At 44.5% G+C, this 23,253-nt stretch overlaps 1 protein-coding gene across 1 annotated transcript in view; it reads left to right on the plus strand.

The window, feature by feature from the left end:
* Positions 1 to 23,253, plus strand: part of LOC119450034 (E3 ubiquitin-protein ligase HERC2-like) — a 154,818-nt gene that overhangs the window by 5,905 nt on the left and 125,660 nt on the right. Inside the window, 11 exon segments of the mRNA XM_049665596.1 lie at positions 1,338 to 1,554; positions 3,033 to 3,293; positions 7,138 to 7,323; positions 8,460 to 8,565; positions 10,269 to 10,433; positions 10,742 to 10,924; positions 12,972 to 13,117; positions 14,289 to 14,434; positions 15,133 to 15,261; positions 16,097 to 16,268; positions 18,217 to 18,466. Coding sequence (XP_049521553.1) covers positions 1,338 to 1,554; positions 3,033 to 3,293; positions 7,138 to 7,323; positions 8,460 to 8,565; positions 10,269 to 10,433; positions 10,742 to 10,924; positions 12,972 to 13,117; positions 14,289 to 14,434; positions 15,133 to 15,261; positions 16,097 to 16,268; positions 18,217 to 18,466 — 1,961 coding nt within the window.

Raw genomic sequence — 23,253 nt, forward strand, 5'->3', positions numbered from 1 at the left:
GATAACATGCCGAGAGAAAAAAAGGCTTGCATCACATTAATGTTAATGAAATAATTTTTAACAGTGAGAGCTTTAATTCGCTTTTCATGTGATTTTGCCTTACATTTTAATGTGCATTAAAACCTACACACCCATTTTCGCCTTCCGATTTCAGTGTGAAAGTGGTTGCCACTGCTTTGGCACTTAACGTGCAAACATCAGAAAATCACAAATTATTTCTGAGATGTGCCACCACCCACCGCTATTGGTACACCACAAGTGCCACTTAAAAGTCTAGATATTTTGAGTTTTTTTTTTTTGACATTTGCAATTCTAACATGAACACATCTTACTTTACTAGGTCATTGTGTTTAAGTGATAATAGACCTATTTTGTAAATATAAATTGTTTTCAACTGCTTTATTGCTTGTTGCTCGTCACTAGGCAGCTTTTAAAGATCATCTTTCGTGTCTGTCTGATCATGGAGATGCTTCTATTTATTAGTAATTTCAACCAAATGTTATGTCTGGGATTGATCGCTGTTCAGTAGACTCTGTGAGTGGCAAAAAAAAAGAAAAAAATGTTTGCCTTCGCCTGCCTGTCTCAATCACCGTATTAACGAGATAGCGTTAAGGGTCCCGTGTTGCAGAAAATCCTGTGTCGGCGGAGTTGTCCGTGAGAGAAAATTTCCGTATATATCTAGGTATATGTATATGCCACGCCTTGCTATATTACATGCGGTATATGTGGGTTATATTGCCACACCATTCTATCACTAAAGTTGCTTATACCTTGTCTTACATTCTTGTTTAACCTATGCTGTCTGTACTGCAATAAATTGGATGTGATGTTGTGTGTAGCCTGTCATAATAAAAGTGCTATTATAGAAGACATTCTTAGCACAAGCTTTCGATTTCATCCATTGCCCTTTGTTATGCATAAGTGTGACACAAGCCAATAACCTAATTTGCTGGAAGTGTGCAGGTGCTGAATTGGGTGATCGTTTACATGGGATCATGATATGCTAAATAGAATTTGTACTATGATTTAAATGGTATTTTCTTACCTAGAGGTGGACGTCATTTTGAGATTCATTTTGTTACAGAGATATCCTAACAAGATCGTAAAATGTAGCACATGTATTCAGTGAGTCATCACCATCACTGTAATAAGGTTTGTTTACTGAAGGTTGTTGCTTGTAATGAAGTTTGCTTGCTGTATGTATCTTTTTATACCTTTTCTGACTGTAATAATTTATGTGGCCTATATGAAACATCATCCTCTGGACTTTGACAGCATGAAAATACGTTATAAACAAATAAATTGAAGCCTTCTTCAATTTGTGGCTTCTGTTGCAGCTCTTGACCAACTGAAAGCATGCCTCAAGACCTTGGTATGTGAGCAGCATCAGCTGAGCTGGGAGGCAGCTGCATCCACTCTGTCCTCAGTGAGACTGAAGCAGCAAATTGCTGTGGCCACTCGGTACTACACTGCACTGGTGCGCCACCGAAAGACCCCGCTGCCCGTTGAATCTTCAGCTTCCCATGTCATTTGTCAGAGCCCTGACACTCGCAGGTTGGTCTCAGATCTTGTTTACTGCTGTCGCTTGCATAGCCCATTCCATGCTGCATATCTTGCATAATAATTTTTTTTTTTGTACTATCCTAAGTGAAGCAGCACGAAACATACCAGGGGAGAAGATTGAGCTAGTTTGTACGATGGGAAAGCCAACAAAACAGCATGAAAAATAGAAAACAAGAGGTGGTACAGAAGCACACACAGGCTTTGACTAACAACTTCACCTTGTTTACGCACATGTGCATGTATATGCACCACTGTGTAAACAAATTACAGAATAAACACACGCAGGGTACCATGTTGTATTGTTCAAGCTGACAAAGATGGATTATGTTACAGTTCTTCAATGCACTACTGCCATATTTTTTATTGGTGAGGAAAATTAGATCGTACGCTGCAACATCCTTCTCTCGATGATAAAATTTGGCCTGCTTCAGCAATCAGCTGCCAGATCTCATTTTAGTTTTTGTTTATTATCTTTGTACTGTATCCTTTGTAATGCATCTTTAAGTGCCTTTTATTACCTTGTGTTCATTATATCCTTCTATTAAGGTGACAACAACTTTTGTTGCAAAACTGGAAATCCTAGTGAAAGCAGCAACTGGAAGTTGTTACCATAATTTTCTGGAAGATTGTAAGTGATGAAAATTTACAAAGCAGGAAATTTTGAGAAAAACATAAGGATGGGCTATCTTGCATGGAGGGACCAACAATTGTGGCCAACAAGACAGCTTTAGCTTAAAAGTTTGCTTTTTCATTAAACTAGGAAGTAAACTATCTTGCATGCTGGCATTACTTATTATAAAAGTTATCCGACTGTCTTACTTTCTGAAAAGCAAGCTATTTTGGAGGTCCGCAGATACGAATATCTTGGCAGTGAGATAAGCAATAATGTCATTTCTTTGCAGTGGCATAGCCTAAGTCTTCCACAGACGAGTAAGATATTTTATGCCATAAGGTTCTGTTAAATATCCTCACGTATAAACTTGGATGTTATTTTCTACGTCTATTCACTGTATTCTACCCTTATTCACTGCGTGACAGATAACTGGTTGCCTATAAAAGTAACCCATTGCTTGCCAAGAGAACGTAAAAGCTCAGTAAAAATTTCTGCTGTGCGAGTTGGTTCATACTTGCAAAGGAAATGGTTATGCGCAAAAACAAAAAAACATGGACACAGAAGTAGACGGGGACGAGCGCAAGTCCCCGTCTACTTCTGTGTCCATGTTTTTTTGTTTTTGCGCATGACCATTTCCTTTGGAACGTAAATGCATTTAGGGGTGGCATAGGACAGTTAGATTGATGAGATAAGGAAGCTTTGCAGACATAAGATGCGGTTGGCTGACACAGGTCAGAGGTAATTGTAGATTACTGATGGAACCCTTTGGTCCTGCACTGCGCTTAAACAGGCTGCCACTGGTTCTGCTACTGCTGCTGATTATTATTATTCACAGTGTTTTACGTTATTCTTGCAGGACCAAGCTTCCATCGGAACAACCAATGCAAGCATTGGCTCGTGTGGGCTCCCGAGCAGCTCTCAGTTTCGCCTTTGCCTTCTTGAAGAGGGCGTGGCGCTCTGGAGAAGACTCTGAGCTCTGTGGGGAGCTGCTGCGGGAGTCACTAGAGGCCCTGCGAGCCATGCCTGAGGCCACCCTTTTCCACCAGGAGGCGGTCTCCTCTGTCTGGCTTGAAGTGGTCGAGCGCGCTGACAAATTCCTGCGCTCCGTAGTGCTTGGGTATGGCATACAAATTTGAATTTAACCAATCTTCATCCTCCTTTTCTTTGTGCATGTATAGTGCAGTGTTTCTCAGTTTTAAAGGCATTGTGTAGCCATTTGTACCATTCGAAATAATGGAAGATCCAGGAGCAGTTGACAGTGTTCTGGATGGGATACAGCTGCAAAAAGATCAGTGCTGTCACCAAATATACAAATACTTAAAGCTGCATAACAAGCTGCATATGGGTAGTAAAAATGTTAAATTTTGGCGATTTGGAGTCCGTTAATGTACATTTTGCCAAATTTGTATGTATGGATAAACTACAGCGCACACTTCATCCACCAAATATGACTGATAAGAGACAGTTGAGATGTACAGTTAAACCTGCTTATAACGAACCTCCATATAACGAATTCCTGGATACAACGAAGTTTTTCGATTCCCCGCCGTTACTCCATAGAAGCACATGTATTTGAGACCTCTACGTAACGAAGTGGCAGCGGGAGACCCCCTCGATATAACGAACTTTCCCCTCCAACCACGTAGAGATTTCGTCCAAAATTTTGTCATTTTTGCGCGAGCAGCAACCAGAAGCACCTTCTCCGCCGCAATGGAATGCGAAGCGAGCGCACGTGTGCATGCGTGCATGTGCGAGGCGGCCCTGCATCCCTCGACCCGGCGATCTTGCCGCCGCGGGCGTGACCTTTCCCCCTCCCTTCATTCAAATCTGATCCTGCCACTTGCTGCAGCTGGCCTAGCCCGCCAAGCCGGCACTCTCTCCTTTTCCAGTTGATGTTGCCGACGCGCTGGTACACGCTGTGGCACATCAGACTCGATGAGCGCGGACACGCGCTGTCAAACGCTGGCGGCGTGTGGAAGCGCCGCTGGAGAAGCGAGCGAAGTGACCTTCGTGCTGTTGTCTATCGCTTCAACACAAACTGAGCGCCGAGAACACACAGCACGCAGAAAGCTACGAGCCGCCGACGCACCTACACTGCTAGACTACGTAGCTAGACTCTGCCCCAACGCAGATCGCTTTCAAGATACGGCCTGCACGACCGTGCGCCGCCCCGCTATCCCTCCCCCCTCGCTCCCTCGCCGGTGCCTCGAGCGCAACGGAAGAAGGCGCGCTTCCTCCCTGCTTTTCTTGCGCGCGCGAGATTTAGACGCCGTCGTCGGCTCCCCTCACACGTTTCCACTCGCACATACAGCATACGGCGCGCGGCGACTGCGTTATCGCCCTTGGGCTTTAGGGTACAGCCACGCTAGCGGCAAAAATACGCAGCAAAAACGCGTGTCAGTAACGCGCCGCAACGCGTCATGCCGCGCGCGGCAAAAGCGGCAGGAATCGGGGGTCTTGCAGCGTGCCGTGCGAAATTGGTTCTGCAGCAAATGCCGCGTGCCGCGAGATGAAGAACCAATCAAGAGCGACAAGGGTGACGTCACGGAGCCATCACAATCGGAACGCCACCGGTCCGCGCCGGGTTTTCAATCGACGATCGTCGTCTCTCGCATGAAACAACGAGCGCTCGCGGTGTTGCTCACCCGTTCGGAGAGCGCGGGAGATCTTATCGCGCTGCCGTGCGGCGAGACATGCACGTGGCCTCGCGGCAAGGCGCTGACGCGCGGCAACTTGCCGCTTGCTGCATGACGCGCGCGTTTTTTGCCTCTAGCGTGGCCGTACCCTTATATACGGAATATCTATGAGCCAAAACCAATTTTAGGGCCACAACCCGACATGGACTCCATCTTTATATAGCAAATACGGATCTCAAGGGCCATACTTTTGCTGGCGGAAACCGAAAATACGTCATAGTTGTCGCCCCCGGCACTTTGGGCGGCCAATGCCATCGTCAAGCCACCAAGCCAAGCGACATGAAAAGTCAAAATGGCCGCTCGGGCCGGCGCGGGGTGGCAGTTCGCAACATATGATGCGGGAACGGTCCCGGGACCGGGACCGGTCGAAAACGACGTAACAGCCGGGAAAACGCAGCCCCCGGGAACGTAACAGCGAGGTTCTACTGTAACGCTATACGACGCCATCGTGACGCTTACTCTTCGTTTCCGATGCCTCGCGCTTGTGCGAAACGACACGCGTCCACGCATCCGGTACCTGGTGTGACATTCCGAGGATGAGTGCTTCAACGAAAACGGAAAACGGGTGCGCGTTACAATTGAGGGTGCGTTAGAATCGAGAACATACGGTAAACGTTTATTTTTTGAATTTTCGTGCCGAACCTGCATATAACGAAATCCTCTTTATAACGAAGTTTTTCGGGAATTTGTCAATTTCGTTATATCCAGGTTTAACTGTATTTCATTTCTGTTATAAGGTCTGCATATCTGAGCTTGCTTGCACCACTAGGACATTATCAGACAAGGCATGCCCTCTATATAATCTTATTTATATGGTTTACTGGGGGAAGTACAGTCACGGGTTATTGTCTCTCGACAGTTGTGTTCAATGGTTGAACAGACAGTTGCCGTCATGCAGCTTTGTTTGCTTACATAAGCTCTATGACATAATATCCTCACAGTTCACATCTCATGAAGGGTTCTTCCTGGAAGAAAATTTGAAAATAAGCAGCGCAATGCTTCAATAATAAATAAATTGCTGTGTGATAGTACTTACGATGTCCACTACTATGACTTCCAAGAGGATGCACATTATTAAAAAAAAAAAAAAAAAACAGTCAGCTCTGTGGGGTCTCGCATGTGCTCTTAGGACAAAGGAATGACAACACAATAGTGCAAACAATCAAAAGGACATTTATTACACCTTTCATACACTAATACATGCTAGCCGAATTACTATGCATAGAACATTCACATGGGCGCGCGACAAGTCAAGGAAGTCCGACTCACCGCGACCGGATAGCGAGCGAATATGTTCGTCCCATGCTGTGACACCATCGCCTAGTCGTTCACGTGTACGGTGACGCAAACGGTGGCGTGTTCGAACGATCCGTGTTCGTCCATACCAGTGCCCTGCTCCTAGCCACGCGAGACGGTCTTGCGAAGCGTGGATTGGCGCACGCGCGGGACGTCCACATCGCTCACCGACCCCCACCCGAAGAGAAAGCGCCTTCGACCTTTTTCTCCCAAGTCACCCCGCCGTTCGGTGGCGTTAGCATCGCTAATGCGCCGCAACCACTACGACCGCCGCCGGTGCTTAGTCACGCGGAGAAGCCAGACTACAGGAGATGCGAGCCATGCGGGGAAAACAACATCAGGGGACGCGTGAGAGTTGCGCATCCCCACAGCTCAGAAATTGAGCATTTGCAATCCTGTGATTTATCTACATTCTCACTGACTTCACCAACTGTCACTCTTTCTTAGTAGTTTAACTCATTAATAATATAACTAGTACATATTAATGTTTTGGTGGAATTACTGGAAAAAAATACAATCAGGCAATGCTGGTTGTGACATCTGGTGAAGCTTTCTTGAAACTAAAATGTGCCAGAATGTTCCTTTGTTGTGTGACACTTTTCAGTGAGGAAAAGTGCAGTATTAGGAGCTTTGCACCACCGTAGAATTCTCTGCACTGGCAGTTTAGAGGACACAGCCCCAGTATGCAATAAATGATCCGCATGGTTCAGTTGAGCCCAGCATGACATTGCTTTTCACACCCTTGTTAATGTCATGCATGATATTCATTTGTACCTCAACAGAAAGTATATTGATAGAAAAACAACAGCTTTTTATAACAAGTTTTGTGAGGGCTGCTCTGACCTGGTATTTCACTAAATTGTACACATATTGCCTAAAGGTTTCCGCTGAGCCCCTTGTTTTCCTCGAAAATGTTGGTGGTGGATGCTTCAGTTATGTGACCACATGCCCAACTTGTGCCCCACACAGGGACATCAATGTTGGGGTAGGGCAGCACTCGCGTGGCTGCAGCCAGGTGCCTGTGCCTGACCAGCAGCTGGCACTGTCACTGCTGCTGGAGCTGTGCATTCAGCAGGGCACACTGGGTCGGCTGCTCAGCGGTGTCCTCTTGCTCTTGCAGCTGTGGGACAGTGGGAAGTACGAGCTGGACAACAGGTGAGCGCTTATGGGTGGTGAACAATTTTAGTGATACAGACAACTGAATGAATTGGTATGGTGACATATTTTAGTTCAAAAAGACGAAAAAATACTGCGAATGGGATATGATAGCTAGCACTTATGTCATGGCCTCACTCTTGTATCTTTCATTTCATTGCAGTAAAAAAATTGAACCTTTGAAACCTTAGATGATGGTGCTGCAGGCTTCAGGCAGGGTCTAGATCCAGGGAGCATAGTCTAGAACTTTGTTTGGAGATCTTTTGGATTACCAGGCTGGTTGGCAAGCTGTAATTATTGAGCGGGGTACATAAAGAGCAGAACACTGACACTGAGTAATATTAGTATAAACATGTAACATGTTTGTTATCATATGTGACTCAGTATTGTAAACATTTGAAACCTGTTATGCCAAGTGTGTTTAATAAGGCAAGCAGGGAGGGATTATTTCTTAGACTTAGATGTGTTGCACGGCATGTAACATTGTCTCATCAGAAAAATCCAGCCTCTGAGTTGCTGACTGCAAGCCCTTTTTCTAGAAGTCATCTTCGAGTATATGACTTTTAAAAGTCAACTTGACTGATGAGCTTTGCGACTGGACATACTTACAGTAAGCAGGGTTTTGATACCACATACCTGCCCTGGTTATCCCGGGGATTACTAGTTAATGAAAAAGCAGTGTCTTCTTTCCATCAAGAGTATTGGAATGGATACCTGCAGAAGCTTCTGCACTTATCTACTGGTGGTCTCCCCACAAACACACTTGCCACAGGCCGTGCATTAGTGCTGAACGAAGTCTTCGCTCAAAGATTGCATGGCTACACCAATGTGCATGAATTCTTACCACATGACAACATGTCTATATTTGCTGTTATCTAAGTTCTCTACCTCGTACTTTAGCTAATTGCTATGTTGAGCATACCGAAGCAGTCAGTACTGTCAACTGTCAGCATTATTATTTTTTTTCTTGCTGTCGGCTTCCAATATAGTGAACTTGTTACTTGATAAGCAAGTTTGCAGTCACCTCCATCCATTTTTCACACAGTGTGCAAATGGGATCAGTATCTAATTAAAAAGCAACACCTAGTTTAGTTTTGGTTATGTTTAGGTTTAATATTTAGCACGTTTCTTTTCAGGACTGTTTCTCATGGCACCTGCGTGCCCCTGGTGACACTATTGCAGCGATTTCAAAGCATTAGCTGCTCTAGGCCAAAGCAAATGGAGAAGTGTTCATATGAAAATGTAAGTTGCTCAAGCTCTATATGTTTGTCACTGGTGCCATCAGCCTGCTTATTCTCCTGTACGATATCTCTGTGAAGTGATTTTCGATAAAAACTCTCACATGACAGAGAGCCTTTCTTTTTCTCAATTTTAGCACATCAAATTGGCTTCTCATATTACACTCAAGTTACAAGGTGTTTAGTGGTCTATTTCGTATACCAAGTAGTGGTTTCACTTTTGAAATATTTTGAAGTGATGCCACCTGTTGACAATCACCATTTTAGCTCCTAATGATGATTGTCAACAGGTGGCATCACTTCAAAATATTTTGACAGGTGTACGCCTTGCCCCTTCATAGCCATCTGAGGGCAGTGGAACTGAAAATAAAGGAGTGCGTTGTGCCGTGCCGACACAGTTACACGAAATAAAGACTTATTGCACAAATCATGCATGCTGTGATATCTCTCTGGACAACACCTGTACACTGAAAACATTGACATGGTGGGAATCGACAGCAGTAGCCGAGGTGTGCCCATGTCAGAGGCTTCGCACAACCAACATGTGCAATTCCACGTAAAAAACATACCATGCAAGTCTGTCTTGCATTTTCCTTCGCCACATTATGTGTAGACAGATTTAGTGTTTTTTCCTTGACTTCAGAAATGCCCGCTTAATAAGTGTGGGTTCATAATATATGTGTGTGCTTACATTACACATCATCACGTGATTCTAATGCATCCCCAAATCTAACACGCTCATAATTTTATTGCAGGGAAAACAATGTAGCTTGTGTTCGATTTTTGCAGTTGGAAAAGAATAAAAAGTACAGAATTTACCTCCACAACTTTTATCGCCACTCTTTATCCCTGCCAGTGGACCAGATGTCATCCTGCACGCAATCCTTTGTATTTGATATTCTGCGATTCTTGAACTACTCGGCAACACTCAAGAACGGGATTGTGACCTACAGCTTAACTAACCACTTCACCGGTCATCATGTGATACCTGCAAGTCTGCGTAATGTAGAAAACATGATGCGGCTTTGCTGCCGCTATCTTAGCATATAAAGTAATGTTCCTTTTGAGTGGACTTTCGTAATCATGGAGGAAGGAAAGTAATGAAAATGATGCGTCATCATGATCTATACTACGAAACCAAGTGAAAAATTGTTTCGTCGCCATCTTGTGATGATAGTGACAATGATGCTAGCTCTGGTGGTAGGCTGTTTCCAGTGCTGCAAACACACTTTTGGCTTAATATCTAATTTTATTACTCAGGCAATTTTCAGACCCATTTCCTTCGGGAAAAAAAGTGCACGTCATAATATGATATAGTACTCTCGCTCACCCCTATTGCATGCTTCATAGGGCCAATGTGTGACAGTGATAGCAAATTTGTACACCAAGTGTTGGCTTGTTTAATTTTTCGTGCATGGTCTGCATGTTCAGTGCTATGAATATTGCTGTTGTGCACACTGAAAGTACTAGCTGTATTCAGTCGCATTTCTCATGGTGGGATAATTTCTTGGCTTTCTGAGTGCTGCTTTGCTGCTGAGCCTAAAAAAAATATTAAGTTTTGATTGTTACAGCAGCCATTCCAACTACATTGTGGCACATAACACTTTACAGAGTTGACTACATGGCACTAGTTTTGGACATGAATATTTGTCAGGGGTGGCAGCAGAGGCATTTGCTAGTTTGTCTCATTTCATTGGCACCTTCCAGGGCGACATTCCTTTGGTGAACCCGACAGAGTGCTTCCTCAGCCTCCTGACGTTGCCTGATGATGATTCGCTCTCAGTTGACCTCCAGCAGTGTGCTGTGGTCATCATGTGTCACCTCGACAGACTTGCTAGTCCCTATTTGCCTCAAGGATCTCGCCTGAGTCCTGTAAGTTACACTTTCCTTGCTTTGAAATGCTGTAAAACCATTTGTTAAAGGGAAAAAAAGCTGAAAAATTTTTTTCATTGCAAATGCATAAATGAGGAGCTGCACTGAAGCCCACAAGATTGAATGAAAGTGCAGCATTAATTGAAGCAGTAATCAGAAAAGTTCTTCTGGCATCCTTACTAGCGTCATTTTGATGTAATGCTACTGAGAATTCGTTATCGCTGGCTTTTTGGTGTCATCGGTGCAATGAACAATTTGTGAGCAACTTTGAAGAGGTATAACAAGTTCTGAATTACTCCTAATTTCAGAAATGCAACGGTGGTCCCAGCCAGGAAGTGCTTGCGATCAGCTGGCTTTCCTGGGATGCTTCCGAGCCAGTGGCACTCAGTGAACTGTCGGAGCTCTCGGTCAGGCAGATATGCTGTCTGAGCACAGGCCTCGTCATTCTGAGTAGCTTGGGAAAACTGTTCGTCCTGCGTCAAGATGAGTCTGTGAGTTACTTGGAGTATTTTTGGAATATTTTGGCAGGAGTCGGCAGGAGAGGAAACTACTGTATCTGTTTTCATTCAGTAATTCATCTCAAGCTCACAAGGCTTCACCTGTCGCGCTGTTATTTTGCTGTAATTGTGCCATTGTTGTTATCGTTGTGCCATAGTCATCATCTTCATTGTAGTGGTTATCATAATTGTACTTATTGTTGTCATCAGGCCAGATATTGCTGGCCTGGGTGATACTTAAGGCTTTCCTTTGAGTGGCTTCTACAACTTCTTACTACAGTTTTTCTGTGTGCCTGCCACTAGAAGCAATATCCCCTTAGTTCCATTGTCCTTGCTTCTGCTCTCTGGTGATGCAAAATCTCATAGCTTCCTGCTTTGACATGACTGAAGGAGATGTCAAAGCCTATCAGTTTCGCAGGATCAGCATTTGGAACTAGCTGCCGGAAGATTTCTGGCATTTTTTTGTTTCTTTTCAAATTGCAGAATTGTCATTGCAGCATTACATGTTAACACAGCAGATTACACATACCATTTGTGCTATGAAATGTTACCTTTTGATCTTGGCACAAGACCCGCAATGGTTGCTTAGTGGCTATGGTGTTGGGCTGCTGAGCATGAGGTCACGGGATCGAATCCCGGCCACGGCGGCCGCATTTCGAGGGGGGCGAAATGCGAAAACACCCGTGTACTTAGATTTAGGTGCACGGTAAAAAACCCCAGGTGGTCCAAATTTCCGGAGTCCCCCACTACGGCGTGCTTCATAATCAGATCGTGGTTTTGGCACATAAAACCCCACAATTTTTTTTTTATCTTGGCACAAGGTGCTACGCTGAACACTCCTCGTCATCTTGCCAATCATGGGAGAGCCTGTTAGGCGCCTCCGTCTGACTTCTACTGCAAATTTCTTAGCATGTATGATTTTGAGTTTGCATAAATGTCATCTGTTGAAAGTTATACTGTATACACTCACTTAAGAGCCGCACTCGTGTAGGAGCGGCACACCCAACTTCAGAGCCCAAAATTTAAAAAACAAGCATGCCTCAATTTGAGCTAGTCCATGCCGTGTCTTCACACATTATTGTGAAAAGCTTTGAAGTCACAGGCATATCTAGTGCCATCGATGGTACGAAGAGCTACCGTATCAATGAGTGTGCTGCCGCCCAAGCCGGAGCATTGGTAGCAGTAACAGCGGTGAAGACGTGATGTGCATCGGATGCATGATGGGCCCACGTGAACAAGTAAATGCACTATAAAAACAATAGCATTTACGCTTCTGGCACAAGGGAATTTAGGTGATTATGCACGGCCGGAAAAATTGGACCAATGTAGTCTTCCCTGTATAAGGGCTGCACCTCCTCGTTGAATATTTTTAAAAATGTACGGCCTTACGGTGAGTGTGTATGGTATTTATTATTAGATCTTACAAACGCCACCTGGAACATTGTAGAGTACTATTATATAGTGAAAGTAGATGGCAAAACTGATGTTTCCAATGCGGTATTTGCTGTATGCAACATTTTCGTCTTTATGGGTAACTGCTTCACAGGCACACGGATCACTTAGGCTAACTTTATTGCGTATCAAAATAAATAATATTTGTAGTATATCAGGACTTACAGGTGGTGTGGCACATATTCTTGGATCATTTCAGGTTTTAGTGTACTAATATGTACCATTGTGCACCCTAATAAAACTGTTTTCATCACTTTTTCGGAATCTTATAAATAAGTTCCTAACAACTTTTGATTGACGCCTTTTGCAGTGTTCTTAAACAAAATAAGGTACAATTTATAGCTTCATAGCATATGCTGATCTTTTAATTTGTTCAAGTAAAAATGTAAAGCCAGTGTTGAAGATTGCATTTTTTGCTTGAGTAAAGAGCTTAACAACTTTGCTACAAAAAATGTTTTGCCACTGTGTTGTCACAAAAGAGCAATGATGCAATGTATTGATGGTGTATCGCACTAATTATTTGCATGACAGCTGAGTAATGGTTGAGTTTGACACCTTTATTAACGAAGTGTGCCTTGCATGTCTATAGGAACTGCACATGATAGAGGGTTTTGGCAGCCAAGGAGTAGTGTCCATTGCCAGTCACCTACAAGAAGACCGTTTCCTGGCTCTCAACACAGACGGGGACGTCTTCAGCTGCAGCAACATCATCTCTCTCCTGCAAGATGATGAAACGTGAGCTCCTGCCGATCAATTTCTAGGCACTTAACTGCTAACCTGGAAAACTGACAAAACCTGGAATTAACATGAGAATTTGCAGCACCCGGTAAAATTATGCAATTGCCCAGGGGCATGGGGGGGAACTGTAGGGGGGCCATGGAGGGGAGGAAATGAGGTAGAAATCAGTTTTCTCGACGCCCTTAACTGGAAATTGCACTTTTGAGAATGTCAATTATAAAGAGCGCAAGTGCGGGCATGAGCTCGCCGCAGTAAGCTAGGCAAAGTAGAAATACTTCCTAACTACCGAGGTGGTAGACGCCACAAAGCGAAGTGACAAAATTCACTGACGATTATGATACTCCCTAATGCGAAATTTGAACAGAGCTCTATACGTGTTTTCATTTCACAATATATTGGCTGGCACATTCAATCTGTCTCGTGCGGCACGTTCCAAACGGAGTGAAATCTGGCGCAACTGCCTTGCTCATCGGTAGATCATGAGAGGCGAGGCAGCAGACAGACCTCCGCTCATGCAGCGCTTTGGTGAATAGACGACACGTAGAGTGCCTCAATGTGCGCGCCCCCGCGAACGGAGCTGGGGCGAGCGCATCGATGCACCCTATCGACGCGCACTACTCTGGCGCCATCTCGTAGACATTGTTGCCATAATCCGTTTCGCGTGGCACTACGCTTTTCTTCTCACGCTTTAGCTGTTCCCTCCTCGTCTGCTTTCCACCTCATGGTTCCGCTGCAGCCTCCTCCTCTGCTTTCCTCCTCGCCGTCTTTCATTGCCCGCTGCGCTCTGCATTCACTCTCATCTTTCACTGTGCTCGTTCGCTTGGTTACGAGCCGACGCTTGCTGCAGGAATGGGCGCCCAAGAGCTGCACTCTAAAATCACTTCTTACGGTAGCTGAGTGGTGGTAGCACAATAAGAATTTTTTCGAGAAGTCATGAGAGGTTGTAGTACCTCTGGAGTAACGTTAAGCAACACTCCATTTCAAATGCATGTTTTTTCTAACGTGCACTCACCACTGTACACGTGTGACCGTGCCCATTTGAGATTTCTTTCCACCACTCTGTATGTATGGTGGTGGAAACACTGATAGGACAGATCCTCAGAGGGTTAAAAAGTACCATTGCACTTTGCCGTGTTTACCTTCCGACTGCTTTATTTTACTCCGCTAGGTCCAAGGGAGCACCAGTCATTGTCCGTGTGCTCAGTGGCAAAGGAGCCAAAGGGGTGTCATGTGGTAGCAAGCATTGTGCTGCCTTCACCAACAGTGGACAACTGTATGTTTGGGGAAGAGGATGCCGTCCCTGTCAAGACAATGGTAAGTGGCTTTTGGTCTGCAGTTTGCATCACCAATATTCAGAATTGTGGCCCTGGACATTATAATATCTTCAACAGCGTTTCTGTAGTCTGCAAACCTTTCACCTTCTATTGAATTTATTCAAATTTATCTCTGGCTTTATGATTGGAGAAAATGGAAGGTTGTTTTGTTGTTCGATAGTGTCACATCACGAGAGCAGTTGCTTACTAAAATGCAGGTTCGCAGTTTAGTCGCAGAACTGTGAATCAGCCAGGTGGCTCAATGAGGTGTAGCTCAAAGTCGGAAAGTAGTGCTGTATTGATTGCACAGAAGACAAAACATTTATAGGACAGACACTTTCTGATAAGTGCTTGGGCAGTGCTGCCTTTGTTTCCAACTAGCCCCAACAAAGGCCTTAACTGAGGTAACCCAATGCCTCCTGAACAGTGTTCATTTGTATGCATCAACAAACGCACCCAGCTCATGTTCACAATGCTCCTTTCCTTTTATTGTGGAATAGCTTTTACCTAATCCTTCCCTGGGCTCCACCATATGTCTACTGATTCACAGAAAGCTGCAGACATATTCATAATTTATGACCAGTGTTTTTGTTATTTGATTCCTTCCAAATTTTCGCAAAATTCGGTGGCAGGTTGATGGCTTGACATTTATTTTTCTCCTGTCAAGAACTTGCGTATTCTTTTTTTTTTCTTTTCCAGCAGGGACTAGCAGTGACAGTGAAAGCATACCCATCAAGGTAACTTCCCTGCGAGGACACAGGGTTGTGGACGTCTCCTGCGGGTGTGGAGATTATGGCGGAGGTGAAATACTCATCGTCACCGATGCTGGTATGACTGCACTCAAGTAGTGTTGTGTATAATAATTTTTTTTTAAATTTAAGCGACTAATAAGGTTTGAATTTGTCTCCTTCATCCAGTCTACTTTTGCTGTTTGAATTTTCTGTGGGGTCAGAGACATCCTAGACGCTTCGTTTCTGTGGCCTGGTTCAAAATTGACTCAGATTCAAAAGGCAGAATAATAAAGTGCCAAAAAATGAGCCTCGAATTGAGCATGTTGATACAATATTGTACCCTGAAGGGTTCAAACTGGTGGATGCCTTTTTGTGTTTCATTTTTTAAATCTGCATTGAATAGGTTGTGGCTAAATGCCGGCAAAAATTTTTTGTTGTCAATCTCTAGTTTAGGAAATGCTGGCCCTGTACAGAGCAGGTGTCACTGGGCGCTCAAATGTGCTACACTAATAATTTTTTAGCACGGAACTCAGCAATGATTGTCCTTGGTCCGTTTGTATTATTATTATTATTGTTATTCACAACATAACCAGATTTTCTCTGTCCCATGCATAATTGCACCGTCACCACTATTAAATCTCTGCTGAATTTTGCAGATCAGTGCATGAGGTCAGATCTGTGACTAGGCAGTTGTGAAATCTGGGCTTGACTCCTACGTCATTGTTTCGTACACCAACACCGCATAACCTGCGCTCAGCTGTACTTACTTCTAGTCTTCACAGCTACTAGCGTCCTAGAAATATTCACAACATAAGTTATTCATCCTATCTGTGGCGGTGTTTTCTTGTGTACAAAAGTATGGTACAATATTATTTTGATGCTTTCAAGTAAATGGAACAATTGGTGACTAGAGGGAATATGTTGGTATGCAGGCTTGGTGTTCTCATATGGGCACAGTGATGGCAGCAAACCAGCTGCAAGCTTAGATGAGCCACGAAGCTGCCTGCGACTGGTGGATGGACTACATGGTGTGGATGTGACGCGCATCTTCTGTGGGGCCCATTTCAGTATGGCTCTGTCTCGTTCCTGTATGCTGTATATCTGGTGAGTGAACTCTGTCAGTGAACACAAGCAGTACTAGGTCGTAGCTTGTAGTAATGACACTTCATTGTTTCTAAGAGGCTTGGTCACTGAGTGATCAGGTGCAGTGTGCAGACCACCTTGTTATGGTCGCATAATCAAAATGTCATTGCTCAGTGCATTGTTGGTACTTGCCAAAAAATCGTCAGACTGTGAAAGCTCATAGATCTGAATGAGGAGCGCTATACGAGGACCACTCAATGAGTTCCTGGCTTGCAGAGCTAAAATTTCCATGTTTCATGTCTATACTCCGTTTCATACATAGCAGACAATGCTATGAATGCTAGAGAGTCTCCTCCCACTGTTCGCATCTGCGACCAAAACGTAGTGCGTCACATTGTAAAATATGAAGTATTTGTTACTTGAAAGGCATTGGAGATATAAACCTTTTTACCACCAAACGAGTAGAGTAACATGCTTGTGCGACCAGTGACCTCAGTGGATCACTTGTGCTCGCAACCAAGACATAGTACGTCGCCTACAGAAGCACAAACATGAACAAGTAATGTGTGATTTGATGTAAACTTGCGTCCACAAGTTGCAGATGTAATATATGTAGTTATTTCGTAAAATACATTGCAGATCAAGAACTCCACTGCGAAACATGTGGAGTGAAACTTCTATGGCTGCACTACTTGTGTAGCTTTTGCAGCGTTGCCTGCCATGTATGAAACAGAGCATATTTAGGTCATGATTCCTCTTTATTAGACTTCTAGGCAGCACAAAAAAAAATTCTGTGGCAATTTAGCAGCAAATGCGAGGGAAATGTGTTTGGCATTTCGTACTTCACATCCCTTTGAGGTCCTGGATCCATGATTTAAACTGCGTTCACCACATTGCTAAGTGTTGTTCAGAAGCTCACTCGACACACGTCCTTGCTCTACGAGAAGCGAAGTGGAACTGATGGTGGTCCGGAGCAGACTACTGTCATTTGCACTATTGACCCTTTTCACGGCGATCCTGTGGGCGCTGCCATGTTTGGTCACATAGTGCCGCGTCCATTGCTTGCCTCAACTCTCTCCGTTGCCTACGTGTTTACAATGTATGTGTACGACGCCTGTACAGCTTAGCAAACCTCTGTTTTGGGAGATATCGTAGATGGTGACTGGGTGGATGACACAAAGCTTTGGCCACAGCTTCAGAGAACATGCAAAAGCGCTTTCGGAGCTATGTCCAAACGGCGTGAGCAGCGTATATGGTGCTTGTTCTAAAAGTGCCGCTGAATATGTATTCCAATCTATCCAAACTTTTCGCTCATGAATTGGATCAGTATTAGTGTGCTTTGCTCTTCATTCTTTATTTGGCAAATATTTTGAAGCAGCGGCTTGTCATGTTTCTGATTGAGTAAAATTTCTCGGTGCGGTCACTATCTGATTATTTTCTGCCTATTGCTCACGGGTGTGCTCAGTTCCGTTAGATTTGTTCTTGCTGCGCACAAGGCTTCAAACGTAGCTGTTCTGTACATCGTAATACCTTGTAGCAAAGGCATATTATCGGTAGTAACTCGCTTACTCTTGCGGACCGTCATGAAACATTCAGCTTCGATCATTCGTGCGCTATTAGTGTAGTACCATCATTTATTGTGCGTGTCTAGTGCGCATATATTCAAGCGTGCACCCATTCACTTATTCTTGACACGGCGAAAGAGTGGGCGTAAGTTTCTGTGCCATTTGGGGTAGATGTGTGTAGATGCTGTGCGCTGAGATCGAGCTAAGCGCCACGCACGAGCTGGGGGACGAGGCGTGGGAAGGCATCTCGATCCCCACAGCGTGCACCACATGACCTACCACCTCTACCTCATGAACGGCTTCCCACACTTCACAAATGTACACTTTTTCTACTTTGACACTCCTAATGCTGACGCATTAAAAAATTAAGTTGTTACATTGGCACACTACATTTTCTTTTACAGGGACAGCAGTAAACAGCAGGATTCTGCCACTCACCTAAAAGTTGTGGGTGGACTGGAAGGGCGCACAATCGTCGACGTAGCAATCGGAACTTCTCACTGTGCAGCAGTCACGCAGGAAGGCCAAGTGTTCATGTGGAACAGCAGTGAATGGACATCATCAAGCTGTGCTCCCGTGCCCAATATGAAGCCATTCCCTCTCTGTCTACACGCAGGAAATGTTGTTGCTGGCATAGCCTGCAGTGACACCCAGGTACGTTGCACATTAATTTTGGTGCCTCTTTCTGCTTGTTTTAAACATGTGCCTCTCTTTATTAACGTTAAACTTTGGTCAGGGGAGAAAACATGCTTTCTAAAACAAACTGCATTTGGTGGCTTCCGTGTGGAAAGGGAAGAAAATTTCAGTGTCTGGACTTACTGATGAGGTTTGCATGTAGAGCCTTCCATTGAATCATTTCCGGAACTTCATTGCTATAGGTCTTCTGAAGCATGAAAAGTTTACATAAAGCCTGTAGAAGCTTCTTCCCCATTCACCTGGTTCCTACAAAACGGTGCCGTGAAACTCGGGAGCTGTATTAGTCAATGACTGAACAGCCCCCAGGACCAACCGACACTGAGCCCATGCATGGATTCGCCGGGAAGAGCGGAGTCAACACTACCGACGGCTCTCATCCACCCACCGACAGTCACCTGCTACAAGGAGGCTGAGCTGACTATAAATAGGGCATTTATCAGAACGATGGTGAGCCTCATCTTCCACAATATCGACACGGCGCTCTGTGAGGCCGTAACAGCTACTTCACCTCATGAGCAGCAAGCTCGAAATTCTGCAGGAGAGGCTTCATTTTCTAGATGAAAAGATCGAAGTACTGATTTTTGACAATGACGAATATGAAGAATATACTATTCAGGTAGACTACATGGATAAATTGGTTACACTGAAGTCTAAACTCAGCCTTGCTATTGAGATAAGACTGGAGTGTAAAGAGTGAAGACGTGTCACAGATCTCTGGAAGGGGAATGACCATCTTATTACTCTTGTGCCTTGAAGCGTTGCAAAAAATACAACCGGTAAAAGATTGTAAGACCGAAGCTACAAGCCATGGCTGCATTGAAGAAGGTAAAAGAAAGAGTGGCATAAAGACGGAAATCTTCAATGACATGAAAGCACCTACTGAAGATAATATTGTCGTGTCTAAAACCCGTTGGTAACATGGTTAGTGACATGTATGACGGAACCGAAGACAGCTATCAACTGATTTCATCATCTTGGATTTTAGAGACGTGTCGAAAACACAAGATGAATAAGTAGCTCCTGTAGCCACAGGAATACTGAAAGAGCCTTTGTACAGTGTGCATGACGTGCGAAAGGTTCTAATAGCAACACACAGTTTAACATCATTTCTGATGAACAGTCCAGGAGTCCACGAAGACCTCATTTTCACCAAAGAGTCCAGGTCCGTCCCGTCCAGGCGAGGGAATGCATACTCATTGTATTGATGACCATGAAGGCGCACACGTGAACTGAAGCGAAATGAATTTCAGCCAGGGTACAGGTGCCAACAACAGGAGGCCCATCGTCACTGCGCAATCAACCTAGAAGTGCGTCTGGCCACTGCCCTGTCTCTGCTGTCAGAACTAACTGCTTAACTCTCAAAGAATCCTGCGCAGCACAAACAACCAATGTCCGGCCATTAAGACTACTAGTGCCGCAGGTATCCAGTAAAGCAAGGACAACGATGCATCAGAGACCGGATATCATCTGCGCAAAATCGAAGCAGTGCAAAAACAGAATGAGGTGTCCAACTCGCTGAGTGCTTTGCCGATGCTGCACATCTCTTGATGACGTTCACACTATTTCAAGGAAGATACAGCAATGACCACAGAATACTAAGCGCCAGCTACTGATGTTTATCGCTGGGCAACGTCATCTAACGCCACTACATGTGCACACTAGAATTGACACTACGAAACAAAGTACAACTGTGTATTCGGTACGACCAGACAGACAAGGCACAGATCCTGGTGAATACCAATCACAAAGCGAATTTACACGAACCAGTGAACAACGCTGCCCGTGCGAGGTTTCTTTTACATTATCTGGCCTGCTGGAACTTCACGATCGTTTTTATATGGTGTAACCGGACTGTCTCTTTGCCAAGTACACGAAAATAACCCTTCATGTCGCGGCAGGAAGTGTGTAGAAACTTCTTCCTCGCTCACCTGCTATCATCATTGTCATCATCACTATTGTTCTATTAAAACGCCATGTTTGCTCATCGACCGCTCTTTCTGTGTGGTCCTTTGTGAGTTTCTACAAAGCCTTCCTGTGTTTCAACTGTAATGCCATCGTCGATGTGCTTTTGGGCTGCTGTTCTGCTTATTGGTGGGCAGCATAGAAAAACTAGTCAGCCTGTTGGGGCCAATCAATGTCCATTTTACTTTCGTGTTATCTTCAGTTTATTGTCTCCTTCAGATCCTGTGTATTTGTATTATATTGATACAAATTTATTTCTCTTTTGCTTTTTTTTTCAAAATTCGTGTGCTATTACAGCAGAATCTTGTTAATTCGAACTCCAAGGCAGGACTGGAAACTTATTTGTATGAAACGGAGTTAAAACTAAGGAGAGCCCCTTTAAATATAACGCTCGATCAGTCGTGCAGTACAGCATGCAAAACCAAAACCATCACTGGGCTCGCGTTCAATAAGCTTTATCTTTCCCCTGTCAGCGTGCAATGACAATTTGCCAGAAAAAGCCTAGATTTTGTGTAAAGTCCAAGTGCGATAAAATAGTGCCTCAAGCGCGCTGTTTGCTGTGGGTGCAAGGGAAAACAGGCAAGGGTGAGCCAAGATGGATGGCGTCCTGATGCTCGCTATCTTCCCGCGTGCACTAGGAAGGTGAGCATGTAGTAATGTGATCAAGTCCACAATAGGGGACTCTTTCCTGCTTCCTTTAAGCCGAATGGGAAAGGAGGGCACGTGCTGCTCTGCTTGCTCTGGTTCTTGCATGCAACATTACGGTAGCTAGCTACGCATCAAAGTTTAATGCTTGCAAATCTGGAGCGAGAAAATACAGCGCTGAACATGCTCGAGTGTCTCCTAGCATAAAATAACAAGAACGTAGCAAGCTATCAGAAACTTTAATACCTAGGAATCAAGATGTACGGTATGGTCTACTTTTATTAAAGGGAACTCCAAATTAGTATGCCAGCACTGTTTACAGCTGAGTTTTAGCATCTATAAAAGTCTGAAAAGTATTAACCCTTTGAGGGTCGATTTTTTTCACCATATTCCACCACCCAGGATCAATTTTTTTGTATTGCAGATTTAAATTGTTCAGAGGGTCCTATATCGAAAAAAAATTTACCTAAGTTTTTCTAGGGTGACTGTAAAGTGAGAAAAAAAATATTTTGCATTGGTATATATGTACTGTTTATACATGAATAACAACAATAAAAATAGGAAATAAGCTCATAAGAATTAAAAATTTGATGCATTGTTATATGCATAGCTCAAAGGTTTAGAAAAATGCGCACACGAGTATATTTCTCAAGCCCATATTTCGTACGTCCATAGCATAATTCGGCACCAAACCATAACTTTAGTCGCCCACGTCCGACAAAGTAGCGCTGATTAGGCCTAATTGCCCAGGCAGTGTGGCCGTGATGAAAAGTCGCCGCTGGCCAATTTGGTAATGGGCCACAAGTCATCGTGGAATGCTTGCTGTTAATATGTTGTGGAGTCTCACACGCGCTCTTGGGACAAAGGAACGACAACACAGTAGTGCAAACAGTCAAAAGGGCATTCATTGCACCTTTCATACACTAATGCATGCTAGCCAAATTACTACCAATATAACATTCACATGGGCGCACGACAAATCAAGGAAGTCTGACTCACCGCGACCGGATAGCGAGCGAATATGTCCGCCCCACGCTATGACACCATCGCATAGTCGTTCACGGGTACGGTCACGCGAACGGTGGCAAATTCGAACGATCCGTGTTCATCCATACCGGCGCCCTGCTCCTAGCCACGCGAGACGGTCTCTCGAAGCGTGGATCGGTGCACACACGGGACGCCTGAATCGCTCACCGATCCCAACCCGAAGAGGAAGCGCCTTCGACCCCTTGCTCCCAAGTCACCCCGCCGTTCGGTGGCGTTAGCATCGTGACACTCGCGCCATCTCTCGCAATGTGCCGCAACCACCACGACTGCCGCCGGCGCTTAGCCACGCGGAGAAGCCGGACCACAGGAGACGCGAGCCATGCGAGGAAAACAACATCAGGGGACGCGTGAGAGTCGCGCATCCCCACAATGTTTGTACGGGTGGCTCATCAGTGATCGGCCACAAGATCATGTGTATGTGTTAAATTGACAACTCCACATATCTCTTCACATATCTCCACATATCCTCTCCACATATCTAACACAATCTGAATGCCTTCCGGCAGCTAATTGGCCCGATCTCCGTACATGTTTTCGCACTTTACGCGCTGGTATTGTTGTTGTTGCCTCTGTCTGCTTTGCGTTATTTAATCCGTCTTGTTGCCCTGGACTATAACCTTGTACCAACAAAGGCGGCCCTGGCCAACGTGATGCCATTCTACGAATGGTGGTGTTCGGGCACTGTATGTGTGATCCCCACATTGAGCCGACATTGGGTAGCGCATGCAGTAGGGCAGAGGCACTCATTTGCACGACATTGAGCACGACGGACTCCACGGTGCCAGTGTCTCTAGACCAATTTATTTATTTAGAAAGACCTCACAGGCTTATGAAGAGAGGCATAGGGTGAGGGGGGCGTATGTTACAATACAATACAATTGGTTAAAAGATATAGATGCTACAAGGAATCAAACATTGGCATAAAACGAAGAAATTTGCATATAACAAAAACCAGACAGGTCTTTAAAATTGCACTGAATAGTATTCTAAAGATCGAATAGTAGATGTTTGATTCACGAATCTAATTATTCGAACTTTCACTATTTTATTTAGTGATATTCGAGTTTTCGCCCACTCCTAGTTTCTAATTC

Source organism: Dermacentor silvarum, chromosome 4 (genome assembly GCF_013339745.2).
Source record: "Dermacentor silvarum isolate Dsil-2018 chromosome 4, BIME_Dsil_1.4, whole genome shotgun sequence".
NCBI classification, from domain to species: Eukaryota; Metazoa; Arthropoda; class Arachnida; order Ixodida; family Ixodidae; genus Dermacentor; species Dermacentor silvarum.